The 25,755-nt window shown below is 52.8% G+C and overlaps 1 protein-coding gene across 1 annotated transcript in view; it reads left to right on the plus strand.

Moving 5' to 3' along the window:
- Positions 1-25,755, plus strand: part of ACSF3 (acyl-CoA synthetase family member 3) — a 65,632-nt gene that overhangs the window by 12,188 nt on the left and 27,689 nt on the right. Inside the window, exons 4-7 of the mRNA XM_032983883.2 lie at positions 3,026-3,180; positions 3,671-3,816; positions 8,998-9,110; positions 23,343-23,469. Of these exons, the coding sequence (XP_032839774.1) occupies positions 3,026-3,180; positions 3,671-3,816; positions 8,998-9,110; positions 23,343-23,469 (541 nt within the window). The remainder of the gene's footprint in view (positions 1-3,025; positions 3,181-3,670; positions 3,817-8,997; positions 9,111-23,342; positions 23,470-25,755) is intronic.

A 25,755-nucleotide genomic window follows, 5' to 3' on the forward strand; every position in this document is an offset into this window, starting at 1 on the left:
CTGCTTCCCTTGTGTCTGGTGAGCTCTTGGTGCAAAGTCCGGCAGCCCTGGCACACGGTGCCGTGTTTGCCTCCAGAATCCATGGCTTTTTAAAAGCGCTTGGAGTCCTGAGGTATCAGCTGAGGGAAATAAAATGAAATGATGGGCTGCCAATACCCTGTCCACAGGTAATTGATGTGGTGACGGTGACACATGGGATAACAGAGGGGGAGATTGATGGTGCTGCTCCGAGCCCAGCGGTGTCGGAGGATGCTGTGCGCTGGAAGGGCAAAGCCGGCCTCTTGCTACGAGCCTGTCCAAGCCCCGGGATTGATTGATTAGTCCCAGGTAACGAGACTTTCCCAGATCCTTCTCTCAAACCGTGAAGTTGTAGTTATAAAACAGAAATAGCTGTTACAGCTGGCTGGGCAGTGACAAGCCCTCTGGACAGCTCGGGATCTGCAGAGGGCTTGGGGCTGCCAGCTTCGTACCGCAGCTTGGTGTTTAGTACTGTTAAAACACAGGGGTAGGATCCAGATTTGGCTGAGCAGGAGCAGAGCAGGTGGAGATGTTTGGCTGTCAGCAGATCACCCCGGCAGCTGGTGGCACGAATCCAAAGGCAGCTGCTTATCTTCAGAAGGGGCTGTTGCTGGGGCAAGCCGGACTGACACAGAAAAAGCTGCTGGAGTGGCAGTAGGGAGGAATTTATCTAGAGCAGGAGTTGAGCAGGCGTGTGAGGACAGGGGACTCTGGGGTGCAAGAGGGATCTGTTATGCTTTGCAGTGATGGTTTGGGGTTGTTCTGTGTGGGGTTTGGTTTGGGTGTTTTTTTCTTTGTTTGTTTGTTTTTTTTTTTTTTTTTCTCAAATTCACGTGAAAAATAACTGCTGTGTGTCCAGACTGGAAGTCTGCCTCTGCTCCCCACAGCTGCTCTGGACTTGTGAAGGCACAGAAAAAAAAAAAAAAAAAAAAAAAAAAATCACACAGCAAGAATTGAAGAGCCCCGAGCATCTGCCTCCCTTCAGTTCTTTCAGCACAGTCCTGATCCCTGCTTGCCATCACGTGTGTCTCTCTGCCCAGAGCAACAGCTTTTGGGAGCACCAGGCTGGGGACAGCAGGTCTGTGCATTCAGCCCCTGCCTCCATCCTGCTGCCTCGAATGGGAGAGATACTGGGGGGTTGAAGAGAAAAAGATCTTTGGGGAAAGACCCTGGGAGGAGTGTGGCAGGGTTAGTTCCCTCTAAATGCAATTTTACCGATTTCGGCTTGTTTTAGGGGACCATGCTGGTAGGTGGGGTTTCTGCAAAGGAGTGTGGTGATCCCTCTCCGGGCATGTCACTCATCGGTCCAGGCAAGTCACGATCCTCCTCTGCTTTCCCTGATGCTGACTGGATCTTGCAGCACTCACGTCCCAGCTCCTGAGGTGTCCGGGGGGGTTTCCACCTTGTGCATTTGTCTTACCCCATCGAGGACCATCTCCGAGCTTGGGGGGGCAGCGTGAGCTCCCTTCTCTTCGGTGGGATGGTGCCTTTGTTGGATGTATCCCGCTCTCTTAGGAATAACAGCATGGTGGTGGTGCGGGGTGTTTTTTTTTTTTTAGGAGCTGATTGTTTTGAAGCAGTGGAGTGAGAGACGGGGAGAGGCAGCGCTGGCGCAGCGAAGTAGAAAGTAATGAAATGGAGCCCGAGCGAGCAGGACGGAGGGGAAGGGGGCAGAGTGACAGCATGAAGGAGAATCACTTGTTCACCTTCAATCAATTCCTGCTTTTTCTCGCTGTCGCACGCGCCTGTGTGCAGCTGAGCGTGCACGGGTGGGGAGGGGAGAGGCGGCGTGCGTTGTCAGGAGCTGTTAGAAAATACATTTGTCAACAGCGGGGCAGGGACCGGAGCGAAAGGAAAGAGGCGTCCGTCACCAGAGCCTTTTATTTATTGATGGCTTTGGATCGTTCCTGTCTCGGGAGGAGCTTACCTAGGGGGAAGAGTGGTGAGGTGTGGAAGGAAGGGGCCCAATTGCAATATTTATGGCTCCTACGCATAGCTAACTGCTCCCAGGTGGGGCTGCTCAGCCAGGGCAGCAGCTGGGGGTTAATCTTCATCCCCCCTCAGCAGAGCCAGCTCCTGGAATTTGTCCCCATTTGTAGTTCCCACAGGTTAGCAGGAATTGCAGCTGGAGGATATCAGTCCCACAGGGGCTGTTCCTCTTGGGAAGAGCGAGGTTGGTGTAGTGGCCCTCCTGGCTAGCTGCTGTCTCCTGATTTTACCTGCGGTTTCTGATGGCTGATCTGAGTTTGCTCACCAGAAGATGACCATTTCCATTGCAGTGGAGTCTCACTCCCAGTTCCAGTGCATGATCTCTCTCTTCCCAGCCCTGCCCTCCGTCTTAAAAGCATTTCTCCCTCAAAGGTTTAAGTCTGTGGGCTCCTACCTGTGTATTGTGTTCTTCAGATGTGGCTTAATGTCTTTCCAAAGAAGAGCTTCCATGCTTTGAAAAGCTGGTGGCTTTGTGTAGCCTTTGAAGAGCTGTGCGTGATAAGGGAATTAACTGATTCTGCCACAAGCTTACATCCTCATGAGCAAATTCTTGCCTGTAACATGATGCTACTAAAAAAAAATGTCGTTTCTGTCATCTTGTGCTCACTGAGAGTGAAAGCAGGTGGGTGATCCGCTGGTGGGATGAGAGGTGAATATTGTGCTTTGGGCAGTAAAGGGCATGATGAAGATTGGGAATTGCTGTTCTGGATGTGGATGTGGCACACGCAACAGGCTTCCAGTTGTTTGTACTTTCCAGGAGTCTTAGGTAGCAGAGATTTGACTGTTTGTGACCAGCCCAAGGTGGCTTTGCTTTCGACCAGTCCTGCACCTCAGTTTCCCCTTGCACCGTACAAAGGAGCAGTGGTGGGGCTCGCTGCCCCCATGAAACGTTTGCAGTGTCCTGCCTTGTGAACCTCTTTGAAGATGCTGAGGAGTTGGTGTTGATCGTGCTGATGATTGCTTCCCCCCTACACTTAACACTGAGGTGTAGTTTTATATCTGTTATCTTCCCTTCTAGGTTTGGAAGAAGTTGCTAAGCTCCCAAGCTCCCCGTATCAATGTCTTCATGGCTGTGCCCACTATCTATGCCAAGCTGATAGAATATTATGACAAGAATTTCTCTCAACCGCAAGTCCAGGATTTCGTGCATGCCTTTTGCCAAGAGAACATCAGGTAGGTCAGTGATGCCCCTCTGGGCAGGTGCTGCTGGCAGCTGGCTGTCCCCACGGTGGGTCTGCCGAGGTTTCTTTTCAGCATCACCTCTTTGCAGCGTTGGTTGTTTGTGCGTTAGTGTCTCTCTGACAAGAACCAGGTTGATATTATTTAATTACGAGCCACTCTTGCACGGTAAAGCCAGAAGGGGTCTGTATGCTCTTTATATGTGTCGCCCTACATCACACAAGACTGAGGACTTTGTCCTGCAAGCCAAGTTTGGACTGTAGTATCTCTTTCAGAAAGCTGTCCCATCTTAACTTCAAACCCATATCAGACTGAGAATCTTCCATATGTCAGGAACATTGTTGGTAGCTGTTGAAAGGCTTTTGGGGCTTCTGGCTTGAGGTCTTACATAGGAGCAGGCTTTATGTATCCCTGTGTTAAACTGCAAATTCCCTGGAGCAAAGGTGATCTTGGGTACTTTCTTACACGGGGTTTCCTTGTGCAGGTTAATGGTGTCAGGCTCAGCAGCCCTGCCTGTGCCTGTCTTGGAGAAGTGGAAGAGCATCACTGGGCACACGTTGCTGGAGAGGTATGGGATGACTGAGATTGGGATGGCGCTTTCTAACCCTTTGCATGGAGTCCGCGTCCCAGGTAGGAGTCTCTAGAGGGTGCACACTGTTGGGAGACGTTTGGCTGTGAAGTGATCGTGGGTTCCCTCATCACAGAGAATGTACACCTAATCCCTATTTGTCACGATTGAGGAGCAGGCTATGGTAGGAACCCCTGAGGCTGGTAGGGGAATTGGCTTTGGGAAGCCAGGAGGGAGCATGGGGGTGTGGGAAGTGGTTGGGTGGCTTTCCCTGGGATCACTGGCCACAGTGGACTGGTAAAGCCGTGTGTGCAGAGCTCACAGCAATGCACGCTGGCCCGGCCAGCCAGGCTGGTGCTGTTTGGGAAGCAGAGGCTACACTGATGCTTTATGATGTCCAAAGTCTTAGTTCAAGCGTGGCGGTGGGACTGCATCTTCAGCACCTGCTCTCTGAAATTGTATCTGTGTGTGGTGTTGACACAGGATTCCCCACGCAGCAGTTCATGTCCAACTGAGCAGTACTGAGCATTTAAAATAGGATGTCTGCTCACTCTTATTTTAGTGCAAGTTTCTTGACTCTTCAGGAATTAGAAATTGTCACACCTCGTACACTCTGGTTCTGTTCTCTCCTTGTCTTCCTTCACTTCTCCTAGCTATACTTTGTGACTCCTCTCAATATCTGTACTTTATGTAACCTAGAAATTGATCTGAAACATTAAAAATATAAAATGCCCCCACCCTCCCTTTGGTTAAAAATGTGGCCATCTGTCTGCTGAGCAACCCAGCCCACCACTGTGCCACCTTCTCCTCCCCGCTTGCTGTCTGCGTGTGCATGGCACCGTATGCATCGTCTTGGGGGACTGATGTTCCCCAGGGGGGGCTGTCCTGGGCGTTGTGGCTTCCCACAGCACCCCCAGTGCCCTGGGATGCAGAAGCCGTGCCCCTGCAGGGATGGCACACGGAGAGGAGAAGCCACAGCGGCCCCACACTGGCTTTTCAGCCTGAGAACAGCTCAGGGGCAGCACCAAATAAAAACTCTAGTTTACTTTTGCTGCCATTTCTGTCATTTCCCCCCCACCCCAGCTCAGCCAGACTCCCCTTCCTCCAGAAGCCCCATCCCTGCAGGCAGGAGAGGGAAGCAGGCTGGGAAGCGAGATTCCCACCTGCATGAGCTCAAGGTGTCCATGAGCCCCATGCCACCAGGTGACGGTACAGAGATCACTGAATGTCCCTGTGGCTTGGTAATGTTTGCTTTTCATTCGTCTTCAGGAGAGGAAATGAGTGGAGGCTCTAGAAGTTTCCCAGGAGGCAAAAGGAGAAAGGAAATAAGGCTGAAAATAATGTGGGCAAGACAGATGTTGGCACTCAAAGGCAGCTCCTACTGCAAAGCTGGGTGGCCGTGCTCCTGAACAGAGCTGAGGCAGGGTCCCTGAGGGTACCAGGGTCTGCAGGGGACCTGGGGACAAATCCTCTTGTGCAGCTACACACAGAAGAGCTGGGGATAAAGGCTGCCTGACCGTCACTCCAGCCACCATGCAGTGGCTTGCTGCAGCCCCGAGAGGGGCGAGAAGCATCTCACAAAGGTGTGGATCAGCAAGAGACCTTGCAGAAAGCAAGCTATAATTGAATAGGCTTGATTAATTTATTTCAGGAAGTGTCAGTTGGGAAGCAGATGGGTGAAGCTGAGGCATAATTTACTGGAGCTGTGAAAAAGCTTTTGATACAGTACCCCATTAGAGGCTGGGATGTAAGGTCACCAGGTACCACAGAGCATCCAGCGCGAGGGAGTCAACTGGGAGTCAAATGCAGTGATGGGCTGGGAGCAGAGGCTGGGCAGGAGGAGGAGTGGAGTATCCAAAGACCTCGGACAGCACTGGTGTTACGGGGCCAGATGCGAGGCAGCAGTGACCACAGACCTGCCGGCTGGCCAAAGCCATGACTAGCTTTATTTTGAAACAGGAGCGCCGCAAGCGTGGGGCTTTGCCGCGGGGGTAAGTCCAGGGACCCTCGCACTTGCCAGGGGATTTGTCCTGGAGCGGAGGTGGCACGTGTCCTCCTCTACTGCTTCGTGAGCCTCTGAGGAGAGAGGTCCTGGGCTTTCCTCGCCTGGTGTGGCTGGGGAAGGGTCAAGTCCACGGAGCCTGCCCGTGTCACCACCGGTGACTCTGACAGGGTGGCACTGCTCTCCACCCGCAGCACAGGTCTGAAGGGGCAGGGGCGCGGGAGCTTTAATTTCCAGAAGAAAAGATGAAAGATTTGAAAGATAAATGTTTGCTTGTATATGGTTAAAACCCTGCTTAAAATGCCTCTGTTTTCACCAGCTCTCATTCTAATCCCCCCGGTGCTGTTACTGTGAAGGGAGATGAATAATTCATGGACGGAGGATGCCTCACTGGGCCTAATCACCACTTTAATTGGAGGTTTAGATCAGAGGCGGCTAATAGCTCCTACAGCGGGGACTCCGTGTATTGTTGACAGTGAGATTGTTGAGTGCCTTATCGTTGGCCTGTTTCAATTCTCCCAGGACACCACTGCACATAACAGCATCGAGGTCCCCAGATACTGAAGGACACAGACCGCAAGGCCAATTAAATTTATCTGGGAAGAGCTGACAACTTTTTTAAACAGAGGAGAACCAGTGAAAGAATAATAGTGTCACTCCTTCCTGACTGCAGCCTGGCTGATGCCGGCTGAGCTGACACCACGGGCATGTTGCCAGCATTTCTTAACATTCAGGAGCCTGCAAATTGGAGAGAGCTGGGAGGGGGCGAGAGGGGAAGGAGCAGGGATTTCTCCTCAGTTTCCCCTTGGGATTATGGCTGGGGACAAAAGAAAGCCAGTGCTGAGTGTCGACCCCCTTCTGAACGCCCCTGAATGCAGTCTTGGTGAAGCCAGGACCTCTGGTGCTGTTCCTTTGGGAACAGGCTCAACCTTCTGCTGACCTGTTGGAGTCGGCACGGGGTGTATTTTGACACAGCGGACGGGCCTGAGAAGCTCTAGTCATTGTTTTTGCATGAATTTTATTAATCCTGTCAGGTTCACCTAGCTCCCATCAATGTTGTGAGCGTTTTCAGCCTTTATAGATGTTGATTTCCAGGCTTGTAATTTTTCTGAAATACCAGAAAGCCTTTTCCAGACCGAATATAAAGAAGCAGCTCTCCACAAGGAACTTATTTTACGTGCTGGCTTTACTTAAGCCAAGCAGGAAATAAATTGACGGAGCCGTATTTGTAATTGTCATCTGAAACACTGTGTAGGGGACACGTTGCCTTCTCTGTGTCTTCAGGTTTGCTTGACAGCGCTGTGCTGATCTTTGGTATTTCATTCTCAAAGACTTGAGACTAGAAGCACTAATCATTGAGTCTTGCTGCCCATGAGTCAGTCCGTTACATTTCTGCACTGAGGTCAGTAGCTGGCATTACAGGGAAGAAGCATCTGCCAGGCAGGGATCCATCTGATCTTGATTTTGAAAGCTTCCAGAGGTGGCAAGTCTGTGAGAGGCTGTGGCAGCTCATTGCACTGGTTACTGCTCCCTCCAGGAGCTTTGCAAGACGGACTCTGCAGCGCCTGCCTGTCGTCCCGTGCCCCCTCTCTCAGGCAGGTTGGAGCCTGCTGGCACAGGCCGTTTGTCAGGCTGGGGAAAATCTTCCCATAGAAGTCTGGAAGGTGGCTTCGAGCAAGCTTGATGTGCAAACGCTTGGTGTGTTTTCCGTGACTTGTAACTTGCTTTTTGAGTCCTCCTGGAGGTAAGGGAAGGACCTGGCTGCGTGTTGGCTGACCTGAACGCCGAAGGCAGTTCCGAGCTGAACAGACACACATCACAAGAACTGCCACGTTGCTTTCTGTTTATTTCTTGCCAGATTTGCTAATTGTTCGGGTAGTTTTGCTGCAATAAAAATCTCACTCCCTCATAGCCCATCTGCTCTTAGCTGATCCTGCAGGGATGCCATAAATCCGGGCTACGACGACATATCTATTTCCATGGCAACTGACCAATGTAGCAAACAAAATCATGATGTCACAGATAACGGATCTCCAGGGCTCGGAATGAGAGAATGAGACCAGGATAGGGAAAATGCCACTTGAACCCAAATGCCTGAAATACAGAAAACAAGGGGAAGACAGTGCTGAGCTCCAGGTCCTGCACACCTTGCTTTGAGGACTTTCCAGTATCAGGCTGATCCTGCTGTACAACCAGCAGAGCTAGAAAGCATCACTAACTGAGGGCTCTCCAGGGGGGAAAAATTGATCATCTCTTAAAATAAAGAGTATATTTACTGATTTAAAGTCAGACCTGTCCAGTCCTCCTGAGCCACAGGTTGCTCTATGCTGATGTCCCTCTCCCTGCTCGCAGGAGATGAAAGTCACGGGCGTCATCTTGCAATGAGAGCCGTCTCGTGCCGTTGAGATGCAGAGTGAAACCTGCTGAGCCAGCAGATGCCCACAAATCCCGGTTGCTGCTAAGTCTGGAGCCCCTGATCAGACAGAGGTCGCAGGAACAAAGCTGCCCTTTCTTCTGTGCTTTCAGATGCTCGCCAAGAAGAGCATGCACTAAACCAAGGGGTGGGAGTGCTGCAGGTTGGGGAGCTCTGGGTCGCAGAACCATCTTGGAGCTTAATAGTGGTGGTTGTTTGTGACACTGTGTCAGATTCCACTGGCTTTGAAAATTGAAACCTGTGGAAGAACGGTGTGGTTTTGATCTCTGCTTTTCTCCTACGGTGTTTTATATATGGTGTATTGATGTCTCATAAACCTGAGATAATCCCTTGCAATTCTCCCACTGTTAAGCCTTTGCCTTCTCTGTCAGGTCCAGGCTATAGAGAAGCAGTGAGCGTCTGTAGTAATCATTGTGCTCTTTCTTTTCACATCTTTGTGTAGGTTTCATGGTGCTTTTTTTTTTTTTTTTTTTGTAAGACAGCTTCATTACTGAGCTACGAAGCTGTGCTGATGTCTTCAAAGACTGGCCAGGAGAGACTGTTCAGGGCTAGAGACACATTTGTTTTCCTAGGCATTTCCAACACTGCCTGCTCAGCGAACAACGGCGTATTGCACCGCAGTGACATTTGCATGCAGACATACGATGTGATCGAAGCCTTCCTGAAGGGTAACCCCCTGCTAGGAAGTTCTTTAGTGCCAGCACAGTCTGCAGATGCCGTTGATAGACGAGCAGCTGCTCTTTTGCAGCCTTGATTTTGTTGTTTCCCAGAAGCTGTCCCCTGTTTCAGTCCTGTTTTCCTTTGTAGGTTCTGTGGGCACCCCGCTTCCAGGGGTGGAAGTGCGCATTGCCACTGAGACCTTGAAGAATGGTGGTCGTTCCTACACCATCCATGCTCAGGGAGATGAAGACAACACACAGGTAGTGCTCAGCTGTGTTCTCTGCTGCTTCGTTCTCTCTCATGAGAAGTTCTCTCCTCCCCAGCCTTTTGAATCCCCAAGGACTGAGGCTTGCACTGCTATTATTCTCAAGAGCTCAGTGAGGCTACTTAGAGTTTTCTCTTTTTTTGTGTTCTTTTTATGGGTTACTATAGCCGTGGTATTTTATGGACCGCACAAGTGTTGTCCTTGCTGCATAGATGAACAACATCTGAGAGAGAACAACACCCCCTGCCTGGGAGTTCGAGGTGAAGACTTTGGTATAAAAGCTATGGGCTACGGTAGAAGAAAATTATATTGTGCCAGCTGAGGCTGTTGATGCCCCAGAGGAAGGTGATGAGTTAAGCAGTAACTTTGAAAGCCAGAACAAAAAGCTGAAGTCTACTGCAGCAAGTAAGAGCAAGGCATGGAAGGGAATTCAGGTGGACCCTACTCTGGTCTATAGTCACTAAGAATATCTGCAATCTGGAGGAGAGGGTGAGTGATTTCTCACCCCAGAAGTAGGAGCTGTGCTTATTTCACTGGGTTGGATTAGGGGTTTAACAGTGAGAATTGGCAGGGCAAGCCTTGGGGGTTGCATTCACTTTTGAACGGTGGCGGGAGGAAACCCGTCAGGTTTCCATGAAAGTTCAGCTCCGTGCTGAGCTCCAACTGCCAAGTGATATCTGCACCAGCAGTTCCAGTATCTCAGAAGTCACCTATCCTGGATGGTGAAGCATTTGGGCCCCTTTCCCCATGAACTGCCCCCGTGTTGGGGTGCTGTGTGTTCCCTGCTGCAGAAGCAGCCCCCAGCCCAAGGCCCGGGGTGTCCTGCTGCTTCAGCCCCTTTCCCTCCCCGCAGAAACGACCGAGCAGGGCCTGAATTCCTGCCACATCTCCTTTGCACCCGCATTGTGGGTGCAGGTCGCGTCGCCTCGGGCAGATCAATAGCCAGGTGATGTACGGGCCCAGCTGAGGAGATAGATGCTGTTGTGTGCAAGAGAAATTACACCAGCAGCCGTGGGCACTGTGTGGGTGGGAGACAGGCAGGCATGAGATTCAACCTGGAATACATGGCCTCACTCATTCCTCTGGGGAAATCGCTTCTCATCTAGCTACATACATGCCGAGGGTTCGAAAGGAGCTTCCCGGTCTGCGGCAGGGTATACCGGAGACACTGCTGGTGTAAATGCTGGTGAAAGGCTTGAGAAAGCCTTTTTTTTTTTTTTTTTTTTTTCCTTAATTATCTGTGCTGGAAGGTGGAGGAGCCAGTGGGACCATGAGCAGCCCCGTCTGTGGGTCGTGGTCAGGCTGCAGCAGGTTGTGCTCTGCGTTCTGATGCCGTAATGGAGCACTGGATCCCACCCCAGACATGCAAAATGAGCCCAGGGGAGAGCTGAGAGGGACCACTCTGGCCAGGGACGGTGGCTTTTCTTTTAAAAATAATAAAAAAAAAAAGGTTTGCTGCTCTTCACTGTGTGTCACTGCTGTGGCGTGGCTGAACAGTGGGCAAAGCAGGAGACCGGGAGCAGCCGTTCCAGTGCAACACTCAGCACGTAGGAAGCCACATCCCATTTTTATCACTTCCCTGGATGAGCATTATGCTTTATGGTTTTGTCCCCTCATCCTGGGGTTAGATCTTAGCCTTTTTCTTTTTCCACTGAGACATGAAATATAATGTGTCCATTTTAATAATGTTCCTATAATGCTTTTTTTTAGCCTAGGCACTTTACAAATTAGGTCTCAGACACGTGAATCCCCAAAGTGCAGCTACTTCCAGGATAAAATGTGGACATTGTTCTTCTGAATTATGGAAGGAAAAAAAATATGTAATTTATTCTTTTTCTGCTCAATACTCCTTCCCCTTCTTTCTGGTTGTATTGAGTGACCGGAGAAGAAGGGGAGCCCAGATGACCTGTGTTTGGTGCTGGAAGCCCGCCACCCCCCAGGGCTTCAGAGAGCTGAGACTCACATAACTCTTCTCTGGCTTCAGGCTGCTTAAGTTTGTATTTGGGGCAAAGGAATTGCCCTTTTATCCCATCGTTTCTCACATACACCCTTCAGCCCCCAGTGCGGGTGGCTGAGGTCCGTCCCGATGTCTCACAGTGCTCCTGGGAGCTCCCACCAGCACTGGTGTTGGCCCCACGCCCCTTGCTGATGGTTGACTTTCCGTCAGGCTCCCCCTTGGGTTGTATTTTTTTTTTTTTTTTTTAATGTTCTGGTGAATTCTCAAGACATCAGCCAGGGAGGGTGTGGGGAGGTGGTAGAGTTTTCCTCTGGGCATTGGCTGATGGGTTGGTTCCCCTCGGAAGGGCTGTTCCCATCTCGCCCACCTTGCCCCTTATCCCAGCTTAACTGGGAGTGTTTCTTCAGGCTGAAGGGAGAGAAATGGTCCCGTCTGCTGTGAGCCACCCTAGGGGACAGTGGCTGGCTGGGTACCTCCAGGACACCCACAGCATTTCCAAGAGCAGAGCCGAGCTGCCTGCCTCTGTCCCTGGGACTGTCAGAAGGGCCGTGGCGAGGTGGGAAAAACAGTCCTCACTCTCAGCGTGTCTTGGCAGGGACAGACGCGGGGAGGTGCCAGGAATTGGATTTTTATATGGCCTGGGTACAGAGTGTGACTTTCCATCGCGTGGCCACACTGGCGGGCAGGTGGCAGTCGTGGTGGCACACCTCTTCTCCCAGTGACGGTGTAATTTAACTGCTTCACACCTGTGGTTGCAGACAGCAAACCTCACCTGCTGCCTGTTCCTGCCCTGAGATGCTGCTGCTGGCACACCGTGTGCATCATGCTTGGTTAATAATTTATGTCAGAAGAGGGTACGTCAGTGGAATTTATTTAAAACAAGTTGGATCTGACAGTCCGAGCGCTCATCACGCTTCACCGGTCAAAGAAAAGCCTGGCTTTGTTTAAAATCAGCTCCTCCATGGCAGAGGGGCTGTCCCCAGGATGAGAAGACCCAGTCGGTGTCATCCTCCCTTCCTGGGCTATCGGACAACCCCGGTGTGGCCTTTTCCTTGCCTCTTATGAGAAGGGATAAACAAATACTTCCTTGCTTCCCTTGCAGGAGGGCTCCGAGGCTTCCAGCATGTTGGTTTTGGGGCTGGGAGGTCTGTGGTGTGGGGCATCCTCAGCCCCATCCCTGCTCTGGGCACTTATTTCTGGTTTTGATGCTATGGGAAGTTACCAAATGTCACGTAACGGATCGCTGCAAATAAACACCTCCCGGCAGGCGGGCGGGCAGAGGGAGCACCTGCCTTCTGCTTCAGTTCTCAGGCCAGGGACCTCTCCCCGTGCACGGAAAGCGCGGTGCACATCTGCACAGATAATAACGAAATCGCCAGACTGGAGCCGGCCCTGGCCATGCCGTGGGGCAGCCGTGCCCGGCAGCACGGCGGGGCAGATCTGGCGGGATGCTGAGCACCCCGGTAGGAGTTTGGGCTCTCAGCTGCTTCTCACCGGCCCCTCGGCTCGTGCGAGCAGGTGATCTTCGTGCCGGGGGTTAGGCGCGTTGTCAGGGCAATCTGCGAGGCGTTCACACCTCGGCTCCGCTGTGCAGAAACCCTCCTGACTGCGAGCGGAAAGAGCTCTTGCTTTTGCCAAGGAAATTATTTGCTTAGCTGTACAGAGCCTCGCAAGGTCACCGCCTTCCCGGCTCGCGTTGGGCTGAGGTTTCTGCCTTCTGCTCCCTCTCGATAACAGAAGACAACAGACTTCCTTTGAGCTGTTTCTTCCCCACTAACACTGTCTCTCCCGTTAGATGCTGGGGCTTCGCGCCGTTCCCTTTCACGCCTTCGCCCTTTGGGCACGTTTGCGGGTCCTGCCTCAGTGAGGTGCTCGGGTGGTGGCAGGAGCGGGGAGGTGGGGAGCGTTTCTGCTTTGCCATCCGGTAAGTGCCTCAGCTTGCAGCAGGGGACTGCTGTAATTTGCAAAGCTGGTTTCTGGCACACCCTGAAGATCAATAATCTACTTAGCTGAAAGTTTGCTGGATCTCTGTTCTTCCCTTCATTTTCTCCCGTCCCTTGATTAGAGTGCTGGATTCCTTTCACGCCCGTGCTCCGGCCCTCCGATCTCCTTGCAGCTCTCATGAGCCTTGTGCTCCGTTGCGTCCAGTTTGCTCCAAGTTTTCTAGCCGGCTCCCGTGCCTCTTCCTTGCTAATCGTTGCTGCACCCCGGGGCTGCGAGCTCCATTCCTGAGCTGACACGGAGCCGCGCCCTGCCTGAAGCCGCACTGTCACTGCCGACATGGAGACGAGGTGCTCCAGCCTGACGAGATCCCCCTGGGTGCGCGGTCTGTTCCCAGCCGAGGATGCTCTGCAGCCTGGTGTGGGACTGGGGCAGAGCGGGCAGGCGGTGGCACTCCCCGCCAGAGTCACAGCGCCTGCGCCCTGACACAGTGTGTGTGTGTGTGTGTCCCCAACCTCCCCGCGCAGGAGCGTGGGCCCGTGGAGAGACGCTGTCCTTCGAGTGCTCGGGGGAGCTCTTCTCCTCCGATACATCCCTGGGGAGCAGAGGTGTGGAAGCGGCTGTCAGGGGACCGCAGGAGCTTTGCCAGCTTTTAGCCATCCCAGCTGTTGCTCCTGGAGCCGCTCGCATCCAAAGCAGTTCCTAAACTTTTAACCTACTTAAGCAGTGTGAGCCCCTCCGACCACACAGGCAGCCTCATAATCTTTACCCAGGGCCCTGGGTGCTTTTTCTCCTGGTCTTTTTTCCCCTTAACTTTTTGGCAGCCTGGGGATCTCCCTCTCGCCATGCCTGGCTCCGGCGCGCAGGAAAGGGTTACAGCACTGAACGTTTCGGTTTGCTTTGTTCAGTGCAATGCATATTTCATACGCTTAGCTTCCCAGCTGGCAGAGGCCTAGAAACCCTGCAAGCTGTCGGGTATTGTCTCTCTCCTTCTTTATTTGTTTGTTTGTTGGTTGGTAGGTTTTTTGGGTTGTCATTTTTGCTGGATTTTTTTTTTTTTTTCTTTTTTTCTCCCTTTTCCAAATTGCTCGCTCGCACGAAAGCCAAACCCCAGTCCCTGACAATAGGGGTCTATCAATAGATAAATGGTTTCACAGCTGTATCTAATGCCGTGCTCTAGCCAGGGCTTTTATGGCGAGTAATTTTCTCGTGATGAGGCTGCGAAGGGAGCCGTGCGGGACGTATGGGTTGCAGGAGCTGGCAGCAGGAGGACACTGCAGCCATGGGCTTTTCTCTCCCTGCAAAGGTTGTAATTATCTCGTTGTTTATCCATATGCAAGCTGTCGTCCTGGATGGGAACCGGCTCGGCTGTGGCCATCCCTCCTGAAAGCCACCAGCATCTCCTGGCCCCTCCTCCCCATGCCCCCCCCCCCCCCCCCCCCCGGTGTCTCTGCCATCTGCTAGCAGCTTGCTGCTGGCTGCCAGCACCTCCGCAGGGCTGCGGGCGTTGGTTGGGGGGCAGCTGGCACTGTCACCCTTTGTTATGACCGGAGGTCTTGGCCGTTGATGCCCCCGTGGAGGGGACCAGGAATGGCTCCACCTCGCTCGCGTTCGTCCCAGATCTCTGGGGAACCGGTGGGGAGGTGCTCGGTCACCGCCGAGCTGCTGGCGTTATCTTGGGGGAGGCTTCCTCTGAGGGCTGGGCACCCCCGTGGGTGGTGTGCCCGTGGGCTTGGCACCTCTTTGGGCCATGTCCCCCCCCGCCCCCCCCTTGGAGGTGCTGCTGCACATGTTCCTCTTGTGTGGCATCTCCTCTGTCTCCTCCATCCAGGTGTTTTGAACCAGCTGGTGTGAATTTACCTGGTTCTTTTCCTGCGTGCAGCTCCTGAGGCCAGAGAGAGGCACGTGCCAGCCGTGACTGGCATTCCTGGACATGGGCTGGTGGGGACGTGCCCGCCTGGCCCTGTGACTCCTGTCTCTGGCTGTCCCCACCCCTGCTTTGTCCCTTTCCTACCCTGATCAGACCTCAGCCTCAGACAGCTTGTTCTGTGTCCTCAATGCTCCTACGCCTCCAGAACAACCCTCCTCCCAACGGCACGATTTTTCATCAGTTTTCTTGTCTTTGCTGCATCCCATCCTCAGGTACTGGTGCCTCCCACAGATCTCTCGAGGGTGAACCTTACCTCCGGCATCCCAGCTCCCAGGACGTGCCGTATGGTGCTGGAGCCTCGTGGAATGCCTTCATCAGGACAGCAAGTTGCTGATTCAGGGGCCAACTGTTACTTGGGACTTGGGGTGAAATTCAAGTTGAGCTACGGAAAGCCAGAGGCCGGCCGATGAGGCTGGCTGGCCACCACAGGGGCGCACGGGATGCTTTGGACTTTGTCTTTTCCACTTGGGTCTTTGCCCACCTGGTGAATCTTGCCCTGAGCCCCGTGATCTCTCCCATCAGTAGCCACCTCCCGGGCAGGCAGCGTGGGGAATATGTTGTTGAAGGCAGCCGGGATTAGATCTGCTGCTTTTCTTCTATCTGGAACATCAGTCCTCAGGTTTTCCGGCCCAATCCACCTTTGGTAAACGCGTGCTGCTTTTTTTTCCCATTTTCCATTTGCCTCTCCTTCTAAAAACTCCTTCCCAAGCCCTCACGGTGTTGGACACTGCAGCTGTGTATATTCCAGTTATGATTTCTGTTTCACCGTATTCCTCTCATCTCCTCGATTTCCTGGTTTGTGTCCTGCCCAAGTAATTCAACTTTCTCCACTTTGTTGTCCAGGCTGCTTTCATTACTGCATTTTAGCTGCTTCTCATTGATCACATCCAGTTCCTTAGTCAACTCGGTCAGTAGTTGCATTCTCATATGTATTTATATCTCCTTCCTTCTTTCTGTCTGTCTTCTGATTTTTTTTTTTTTTTTTTTTAATTTGTGGCCATAGCTATATTTTATTTCTTCCTGGTAGTAAAAGTAGAAACAGAGATTATGTTGGCATCAGGTCCCCTTGTTTCTCAGCTGAAAACTTTTCTTATCACAGAGGTAGCCTTGATCTCAGAAGATTATTTCCTTTCACATTGAAATTGAATCCATCTGTCCAGAAGAACCTTCTTTCCATGAGCGTTTCCTCTGAGCTAACCTTTCTCATAGCACCCTCAAAATCTTCATTAATCTTTATTATTGTTTTATCTTTTCATTCCTTCTTGTTAGCGGGGGGGAAGCTTTGGCTGTGTGTCCTTGGTCCCTTCACCAACCAGGCTGGCAGTCTTGGTTCTCCCAGCATGAGGGACAGGGGGAGGGTGGGTTCCTCTCTGGTCTCATCAGGGCTGGTTTTGCTCTCCAGTCCTTTTTCTGTATCTCTGCCTGTGCCAGGAGAGCCTGGGACACCGCAGTGGTCGTGTTTGGTGGCGTGAGGCATGGGATGACAGCAGGTCTCCTGCCAACGCAGTTGCTGGTGCTTATTTCTGCTTGATTTTTGCAACCTCACAGCTGAGTCCTGAGCTGTGGGTTCAACCTGCGTGCTTGCAACCTGCCTCTGCCCGTGGTGTGCTTGGTGGACCTCCATCGTGTCACGGAGGCTGTTGCTGCTGTGAACGTGTCTTGGAGATGTTTGTCAAAGAGCCCTGGACGTGGTGGGGAGATGCTGAAGCACAGAGGCCAGAAGAAAAAGGGACAGTCCCTGCCCCGGAGCGCTTCCAGCCAAAGGGAGGAGGCACCGGCCGCCGCGGGGTGGCTTAGCACAAGGAAGCAATTAGAGGTTCTCGGGCAGTGTGATCGTCTGTAGTCACAGCACATCACAGCCTCGCCGACCTCGACTTTTAAGTGAGGCTTATGAAAAATGAACCAAAGGTGGGCCACTAATTGAATCCTTGCCTGGTCCTCTGCCTGCCCCCGAGCGCAAAATCGGAGCGGGCGTTGCGAGGGCACGTCAGGAACCTTTCTCTAATGAAGAGAGCTGAGGGAGTGGGAAGATGCGCCGACATCTCGCCTCGTTTATTATCTTCTGAAGCCTGCAAACAAGAGGGATGAGAACAGCAGCGTGGAGAGCGGTTGGCGTTTCGGGAATAGCGTTACACATCTAATTTATGGTGTTAATATAGATCAAGAAGTTTTGGGTCCGTGGAGCAACTGCGGGGAGGACTGACCTTTCCCAAACTTGGGTTGTTTTCTGTGGTTCTTTTGGGATCATCTGGAGTTAATCAGTCTGGTAACTTTCAAAAATCAGTATTGCCTAAAAATGTATACAATCACTTTTGTTTTCAGTGGAGCAACATTTGCTGTAAGTAGAGGGTTGGGTTTTTTGAAAATAAGTTTCAGTGTTCCAGCTCCACTGTGCACCAGCCTTGCTTTTAAATTTATAACCCTCCAAAATGAAAAGTAAATTGATTGTGTTATTCCCAGCCCTTTTATAAAAGTTAACATTGCAAAAACAGATGTGAAATGTGGCCTCACAGATTACAGTCTGGGCTTGGGGTTTTTTGGTTGTGGGATTTTTTTTTTTTTTTTTTCTTTCTCTCTCTGTGCTGTGTCCCCAAGGAGCAGAAATCTGCCTTTTTTCCAGCAGGAGGAAAATTGTTCTGTGTCTAAATTGCCTCCTGCTAGCCTTCTGCAGGATGCTGCAGGACACGGAGCTCAGAGGAACGGTAATGCTTTTACAAAAACACGCAACCTAGCAGGGAATTTTTAATTACGAATGTGCACAAGAGTTCAGATTGCCTGGGAATTTGGTAATGCTCTAGCAAGCCTCACACCTCTAGGACATCCATTCAAATACGGCCCAGGGAGACAGTGATGAAAGGGCACTGTCAAGCGGATTATTGGTCTCCAGCTTCCTTTTAGGAGGCAGGTGAGCGTGTCCTCACCTCCCTCACCCCCCCACACACACCAGTCCTGGATGTAGCGTGATCCCCCGGGTCTGGAAAATCAGGATCTGGGCACAGCCTGGAGCTCCTGTGCATTTTCCAGGTCGGTGCGGGCTGAGCTGTTGGATGCCGTGCTGTGGCCGAGGCTTTGCTGTGTCGCAGCAGTTCTCCGGGCCACCGAAATTTTGAAAGGGTGAGTTGAGTGGTCTCGTGAGGGCCGGGGAGCGCGTCGGGGAGCGCTGGTGGCAGGTAAGCTTCAGCAGCAGCGTGGTGCTGAGCGTGGCGGGGCATCTGTGCTCCGCAGCTCGACCCTGGGGTGCAGGGAGAGAGGTGGGGCAGCTCTTCAGGCTTCGTTCTATTGTTTTCTGTGCTTTGGCAGGTTGAAAAAAACCCTCAAACCAGAAGAAAAGTTACTACTCCGCGAGAGCTGCTAAAAGGGCTCCATCACTTCCATAAACCTCACACATATAAATTATTGTCTTCTATTAGTCACTTAAAAGGCTAGGTTGCTTAATTATTTTCATCGCAGTAATCACTTATTTACAAGGTGGGGAAAAGTGCCAAGCACTTCCAAGCTGAGCAGCACAGCAGGGCTGTGGCAGAGGAGGCAGGGCTGCCGAAACATTTTCTTCCTCCCCACAAATAGGAATGCTTTTGCTTTTCTTGGCTGCACCAGTGATGGTGCCCAGCCCATGCACACCCTGGGCTGATCTCCCCGTTCATCCCAGGGTGTTGGGAGCTGTGGGAGCGGGCTTGGCTGCGGGAAACTGGTGGTTCATGGAGCAAGGACTGGGGAGGAGTTGGGAAGGGGCTGTGGCTGGGTAGGAGGGTGGAACAGGGAGTGACCCAGGGGGAGGAGTGTAGATGGGGAAGAGTAAAAAGAAAATAAAAAGAGATCTGCAGGGCTCGAAGATCCCCCGCCTTGCACTGCCCTGCTCTGCTTCACCCCTTCCAGGCAAACTGCTCTTCTGCAAATGCAGTGCCTCGTGCTCCCAGGGCACAAGGGTTGCGAGGTCCCTTTTAAGGTCCCTCCTGAGAGAAGATGCCCTGATCCGTAGCCTTCGGCACTCACCCAGGAAAGAGGTTCAGATCGTCGTTTTGGAGAGGAGCAGGGGGAAGGAGGGGTCTGGTAGAAGTTAAATGTGTCCCCTTGAAACCTACTGCTTGCAACCCGAAGGAGGTGTTTGGGTTTTGGGTTTGTTTGTTTTTTTTTTGTTTGATTGGTTGTTTTTTTTTCCTAAAAGCTTGTCTGCCTGCCTTCTGATTCTATCAGCCCAATAACAAGTTATTACCTCCCCTTACCGGCCTCACCTTCCAGCTTTTTCGCTCTGTGTTTTCCACATGTTTCTGCGTAGGAATCCGCAGTGCCTCCCCGGCTTCCCAGCGAAAGCTGCGCCGCGCCGAGCCTCCCTCCGTAACAGCCCCTGATGCCATTAAAGTCCATCACAAGCTCCTCTCCCACAGTTCCCGGAGGAGCGCAGGGCAGCGTCTATCAGAGACCGCAAGGAAACAAATGGCCACTTTGAACAAATCCCAGGGCCTCTTGCCAAGCGGGGATTCCCAGCTATTTACAAACCGCCCTCGCTTCCTCCTAATAAAGAGGTAAAATGGAAGCAGGGAAAATACGCGTTTTATAATCACCCAGATTTAGTCCTTCAAAGGATTTATTACAACCTTTTATTTTCATGCGTGGAAAATGTAATCTTATCTAGTATGCTGGCTGGCCCGGCTCAACTCACCGAAGCGGTTTTACAGCAGAAAGCTATCAAACAGCAACCTTCGGGGGCACGCTGTGCCTGGGTGTTAAAGTTGCTCGAACGCATTAAAGCAGTTGAAACGTGTATTCAAATATGGCAGGAGGAGAGGGGGATATCTGTGCAATTAGCAAGCCGGCGCTTTCAGCAGCTGCTTGCAACGTGGATCCAGTGTATCAGCAGCGGGTGCCGCTGAGGTTGGGCGGGGAAAGGAAGCAAACAGGAGCCACGCCGCTGCTGCAAAAACCCCGCTTTCAAAGGGGGTTAGCAGCCAGCTCGCCTGGCTCACGTGGGATTTCAGCAGGGATCAGATGCAAGGGGTTGTAGGAGATAAATGCCTTGAACCTTGAATTTTAATTTATGCTGTTTGCAAGCAGCAGAAGCTGCTGGCGCTGGGGTGGTTTGTGTCCCCTCTCCTACGCTGGGGAGCAGTGCCAGTGACATTTGGAGTTCAGCAAGCAAAATCCTATTAAGATAACGTCACGGCCTTTCTGTTTTACTGTTTGCAAGCCAGCCATAACATCATTAAATTACACAACAGGGAGGTGCCTGCTGCCAAGGAGCGCTGCTCGAGATAAGATGTGGGTTGAGCCGCTGCCAAAATTCGAGTTGATATGACAAGAAATTTGGAGCTGGTTCAAGGCTTGATTCGCACAAGACAGGGCAGCGCGCAGGTAAACACTGTGCAGGATTGGTCCCTGGGGCAGCTCTGCTGCTCTGATCCGGGGCACGGCGCGGGATGGGCAGGTGAGGTCGTGGCTGGCACCGCGCGGTGCCTGTGCGGGGCAGGGCTCGGTCGGGCAGGCTGGGGCTGAAGGCATTTCCCAGTAGCCAAATTTACATCCATTCTTGCTTTCAGCACCGACAAGCAGAAGACAAAATCTGGCAGGATTTGTAGAGGAAGCTCAGGCAACTGTTGGCAGGTCCTCGCCGTCCTTGCCTCCGCCACCCCCTCCTCAGTCCTTTTGGAGGAGTCAGAAGCAGCCCAACGACTAAAGAGATTGACTTTGGAGGCTCGTAGTAGTGATTAAAACAGGTGTAAAGTGAGGGCAATTTTGGCAATACGTGTCTCTCACTGAAATGGGGCTGGTGGGACCCAGCGGGGTTTGCAGGGAGGTGAGCCCGGGAGGAGAAGTGCTGCTGTCAGGGTTGTAAGGGCTGGGTTAGGCGCTGGGCAAAACAAACTGGGAACACCGGGGGCACTGGGTTGCTCGGGGAAGTTTCTTGTTTTGTGATGCCATGGCTGGACCAGCGGGAAAAGGAGCGAGAAGAGCTGCGTTGTGAAACTACACGCAGCCTTTGTAGCAGCACTGAAACCCTGCCTTGTCCCCCGGCGTCACCCACCACGTCCCAGCCTGCTTGCCCACGCAGGCGTTGTGCTTCTTCCCCTCTCGGTGCTGCAGGGACAGGGGGGAGGTTTGGTCCTGGGCTGTCCTGGACCTCAGGTCTCTCTGTGCTGTCCTGCCCGTGGGTAATCTGGGCTTCAGGCTCCCTCTTTCAGATCCCTCGAGGAGAACTCATCCAGCACCATCCTCGCCTTGCCACCGTTCAGCTAAACTCCTGTCAGCAGCATTAACGACCTTTTTTTCCTGCAGCATCTCCCAGGCAGTGGAGATGATGCAGGGCTAGGGCTCTGGGGGGCTCAGCCCAGCCCCTGACACACAGAGGCGTTTAGGCAATTCTGTAGAAGTGCCTGGGCTGTATGTGCAGAGATCCTCGTGTCACCCCATCCTCCAAGACAGGACATCGGGAAGAAGTCACTTAAAAATTGTGCCTTAAAAGCAACTTTCTAAGCATTTTCCATTAGAGAAGCTTTGTTTCCACCAGAGGCTGTGCGGAGACACGAAGCCTGCCCTGCCCTGGGATTCTGCCTGGCGCTCCAGTTCTGCTCTTTCTGCTTTCCCTCGCGGCTGCGTTTCTGGCACTGCTGACTTTCGGGGTCCCAGATGTATCTGGTTCGTGTTGCAGCAGCTCAAGTACAAAGTGGCTGGGAGTTCCCGTTACCGGGATGCTCTCTGCAGAGGGATGGAGCAGCGTGTACAAGCGCATCTCGCAGTGACTTTCCGTCCCAGCAGCGGCTTTGCACATCTTCCCTGCGCAGGAGTTTGGGTTAACACGGTCCCACGAGCGGTGAGACATTTGTGCCTCTCTAGTGCCTCATCTCTTAGCCTGCCAGTGTCCTTACAATTACGAAGCGCTGTATGTGCAGGGGAGATGAGGTACTGTCAGGCAAGCCTGTGACCTTCCTGCAATTCTCCAGTTTCCATAACAGCAGGGTATTTGTTTTGTTGCCATAGAAAACCTGCCTGTGCAGGTTTGCAGGGTACCGAGTTGTCACTACAACCATTGCCTCCTTCCAGTGAGCCTGAAAGGAGCTGCGTGTCCCTGAGAACAAATCAGATGGTGTTTCCTGCCACCTCCTCAGGAAAAAAAAAAAAAAAAAATTACAAACGTTAGATTGACAGTTTTGGAAAGAAAAGTTTTCTGTCTATCAACAGAACAGACACAGGAGCACATCGTCCCCTGCCTCCCCCCCTCCCCGTGGCAGCGGGCAGGAGGACGGTCCTCATCCCTGAGGACACCACGAATCGGGTGTGTTCAGGGTGAGTGGTGGTGGTGCCTCCAGCGTCAGAGCAGGACCCGATCTCCCAGCTGCTGGGGGGACAGGGGTCTGTGGCTCCCTTCCCCGGGGAGGGCAGCGCAGCTCTGGGCTGGGGTCGCCTGCGGCTGCTGTTTCCACGGCCGAGCCGTGGGCTCACTGTGAGATATACAGCCCTGGAGGGGACGGGGCACGGGGTTGTCAGGGGTGCGTGGATCTTTCGGGAGGCGGCCTCTGTGACCTGCTTTCATCCGTCCCCCCTCGGAGCCTCCGCTGCGGGGAAGGGCAGGCTCACCTGCAAGAGACGGGAGAGGGGCTCCCCGAGCTGGTGGGCGCCCTGATCGGGGTGCCTGGAGTTTGCAAAGCACGAGACGCTGTCTCTGCTGATGTCCCCCCCCAGCCTCCCGCTCCCCCGACCGCGCTGAGGCTCCGAGGGCAGCAAGTGGGAGCGGAGGGATTTCCCAAATTATTTCCTGGGGAAAGAACCTGACCCTGGCAGAGGCTGGTGGGCGCAGGATGCAGAGAGGTCTTGTGAAGCCGGTCTGCATCAGACCATCTGGGGGTGTGAAAGGACCATCCCTTTCCCAAGAGTATTTCCCGACCCTTTTCCAAGTGTATTTCCTGACCCTTTCCCAAGAGTATTTCCCGACCCTTTTCCAAGACTATTTCCTGACCCTTTTCCAAGTGTATTTCCCGACCCTTTCCCAAGATTATTTCCTGACCCTTTCCCAAGAGTATTTCCCGACCCTTTCCCAAGACTATTTCCTGACCCTTTTCCAAGTGTATTTCCCGACCCTTTCCCAAGATTATTTCCTGACCCTTTTCCAAGTGTATTTCCCGACCCTTTTCCAAGTGTATTTCCCACATCTCCTCTCTCCTGCCAGCAGCTGGAAGGCATCACCCTGCCTGGACTGCAGTTCCAGGATGGCAGTTCTTGTTTTCATATAACACGGATGTGTATTTTCCGTGCTTTTGGATACCAAAGGCGCTTAGGTGAGCCCTTCCACCCGAGGAAAGCAGTGGGCAGAGGTTGGTAAAGGTTGGGAGGGCACGTGGCGTGGGTCCTGCTTGTCCCCACCCCAAGGGACGGGCTGCAGGGATGCATTCGCTGTGTGCTTGTCCTAGGTGACACCGGGTCTCGAGGGCCAAGAAGGGGAGCTGCTTGTGAAGGGCCCCTCCGTCTTCCGCGAGTACTGGAACAGACCCAGAGAAACAGCGAGTGCCTTCACACCCGACGGCTGGTTTAAAACAGGTACCGCGAGGGGAGAGGGGGGCAGCAGCTCCGGTCTGGCCCCTGGGGTTCCCCAACTGCCGGGGGGAGGAGGGCTTGGAGGTGGGGGGGGGGTCCCCTGGCTGGGGCTGCAGGCTGGACATGCTTCCAAACACCAAGCTCAGAGAGGGGCTTTGCTTGCGTTGACCATAATTAGTCAGCCAAGTAATGGGGTATGTTTGGGGTTGCTTGCTTGGAAACATAAAATACCGGTGCTTAATGTTTTCTGGGGACTTAAACTTTGCAAACTTGGGGGGCGGGGGGGGGGGGAGGTTTAGCTTAACTTACACGGGGACCATGTCAGAGGAAAAACCCCAGTAAGCACTGACAGTCTGGGTCCGTCCTGCCTCCCCTCTCGCCGCCGGCGTGGTGTCTGCGGGGGATTTTGCCCTCCTGGTCGTGGCCGAGTATTTAAAGACAAGGTGTGTAGGGTCGAAGCCATGAGCACGGGCAGCGTGGCTGCGTGGGGTGGGCTGGGGACGTGGGCTTGGCCACCAGCGTCGCGAGGGAGCTTGTCAAGGAACCGTCATTGGTCAGTCAGAAAGTACTAATCAATGGAAAGCTGAACTTTCTGGGGAAAAAAAATCCCAGCGGGTGCCTTCGGTGTGAGAGCGGTTCAGGAAGGGGTTTTGAAACTGCCAGAACGCGTTTTTAAAGTCCAAAGTCTTGAGTCTTCCAAATAAAGAGACCTTTTAGTTTGAAACCAAGGCTCATTTTATTTGTACGTGACACGTTGTGGAAATGCAAGGGAAATGTGTCTTCTGGGTTTTCTCATGATTCGCCTTTCCCTTTGAAGAGAGCGAAAAGTTTCTGAAACGTAGAATGTTCCCAGGGATGGGAAAACCTCTGCTATTTGCTTCTTTCAAGTCAAATTTCACCATAATATCCTAATAGTAATAATACCTATTGCAGGTGGGTCCTGTGTGCGTCTTGGTAGGTTTTATCAGATATTTGCAAATGGAAAAAAGATCCCATTAGCCTGTGATAGCAGCAGGTGCCTTCGGGACTATCCCTACCTGAAGCTGCTGTGGCTGGGACAGCAAGTTTTCAGAGGAGAACTCTTAAACCTAATCCTTCCCACCGTGTAGGATAACAAATTCAGGAGGGTGCCAGGCGGAAGACCTTTCCCAAGCGGAATAGATGTGACAGGCCACGAATAAATTCAGATTACGCCTCCCGCCCTGCGCGTGGCGCGGCGAGTGCTCAGAGACCTCCTCGGGCGGAGGTTCCTGCGCCCCGGCGCCCGTCTGCGATTCAGATTAAATCCTAAACCAGCCGCAGGCCGGGTCGGCGGGCTCCAGCCCCGGCTGCCGGTTGGTATCTCGGCATTCCCACCTGCCTGTCGCCCTCACCGCCGGCCGGGAGCCGGTTGGGCAGTGGGGTAAATGCAGGCAGTTTGTCTGCCTGCCCCAAGCCCAACCGCCGGTTAATCTCGCCAGCGCAGAAGGGTGGGATGGCTCATTTCTGCCTAAGCTTAATTTAGACACGGCTCAGGCTTCCCCGATCCCCTCTTTTCCTGTGTTTTAGCAGTGCCATCGAGTCGGGAGTCAGGCTGGATTCCTGATGCCTTCTGCGTAATCTTATTTATTTACGGTTCTTGAGGAAGCTGTGATTTATTGTTATTATCCCGAAGCAGAAGCGGAGCTGCCCTGCCAGCAGTGTCACCACGGGTCCCCATCCCGGGCGGGTACCGCGGGCTGGGACCGGAGCATCATCAGGCAATGCGCAGGGTGCAGGGCAATCAGCTTTAAAAATTTTTTTAGTCAACGCTCCTGATGAATATTTCAGATGCAAAGGAATAGCATGCATTAATTATTGCAAAGAGATGTCTTTAGGAGAAAATGATTTTGAAATTCAGTTTAATTTCATTGTAATGCGCTGCAAACAGGAAGGGAGTATGTGTGTTTAATTGGCTCTCGGGGGTAAGGCCGGGAAGATGGCATGCCTTTGTCACAGGCCATTAGTGATACAGACTGCATAATGAGAGAGTACAATCAGCTCACAGCTGCCGGCTCCTACGGGGAGAGAATGATATTAAATAGAAATCAGTATAAATTAAACTTAACCCTTTCACTCGCTAAGCAAAGCTCAGAAGGAAGGGCGGGAGCGGAGACAGGCGTTGGGGGGGGGCGGTTTGGGCTGTGGTGGGGGGTGCCTTGCTGACCCCCCCCGCCCAGCAGCAGATCCCCAGCCAGGCTGCCGTCCCCCGCCGCTGCCTAGGGAGGACAGCAGGCTTCTCACCGTCTTCCCCATCCCGTCCCCCCCGAC

Source organism: Tyto alba, unplaced genomic scaffold (assembly GCF_018691265.1).
Source record: "Tyto alba isolate M040663 unplaced genomic scaffold, T.alba_DEE_v4.0 Super-Scaffold_26, whole genome shotgun sequence".
Classification (NCBI taxonomy): Eukaryota; Metazoa; Chordata; class Aves; order Strigiformes; family Tytonidae; genus Tyto; species Tyto alba.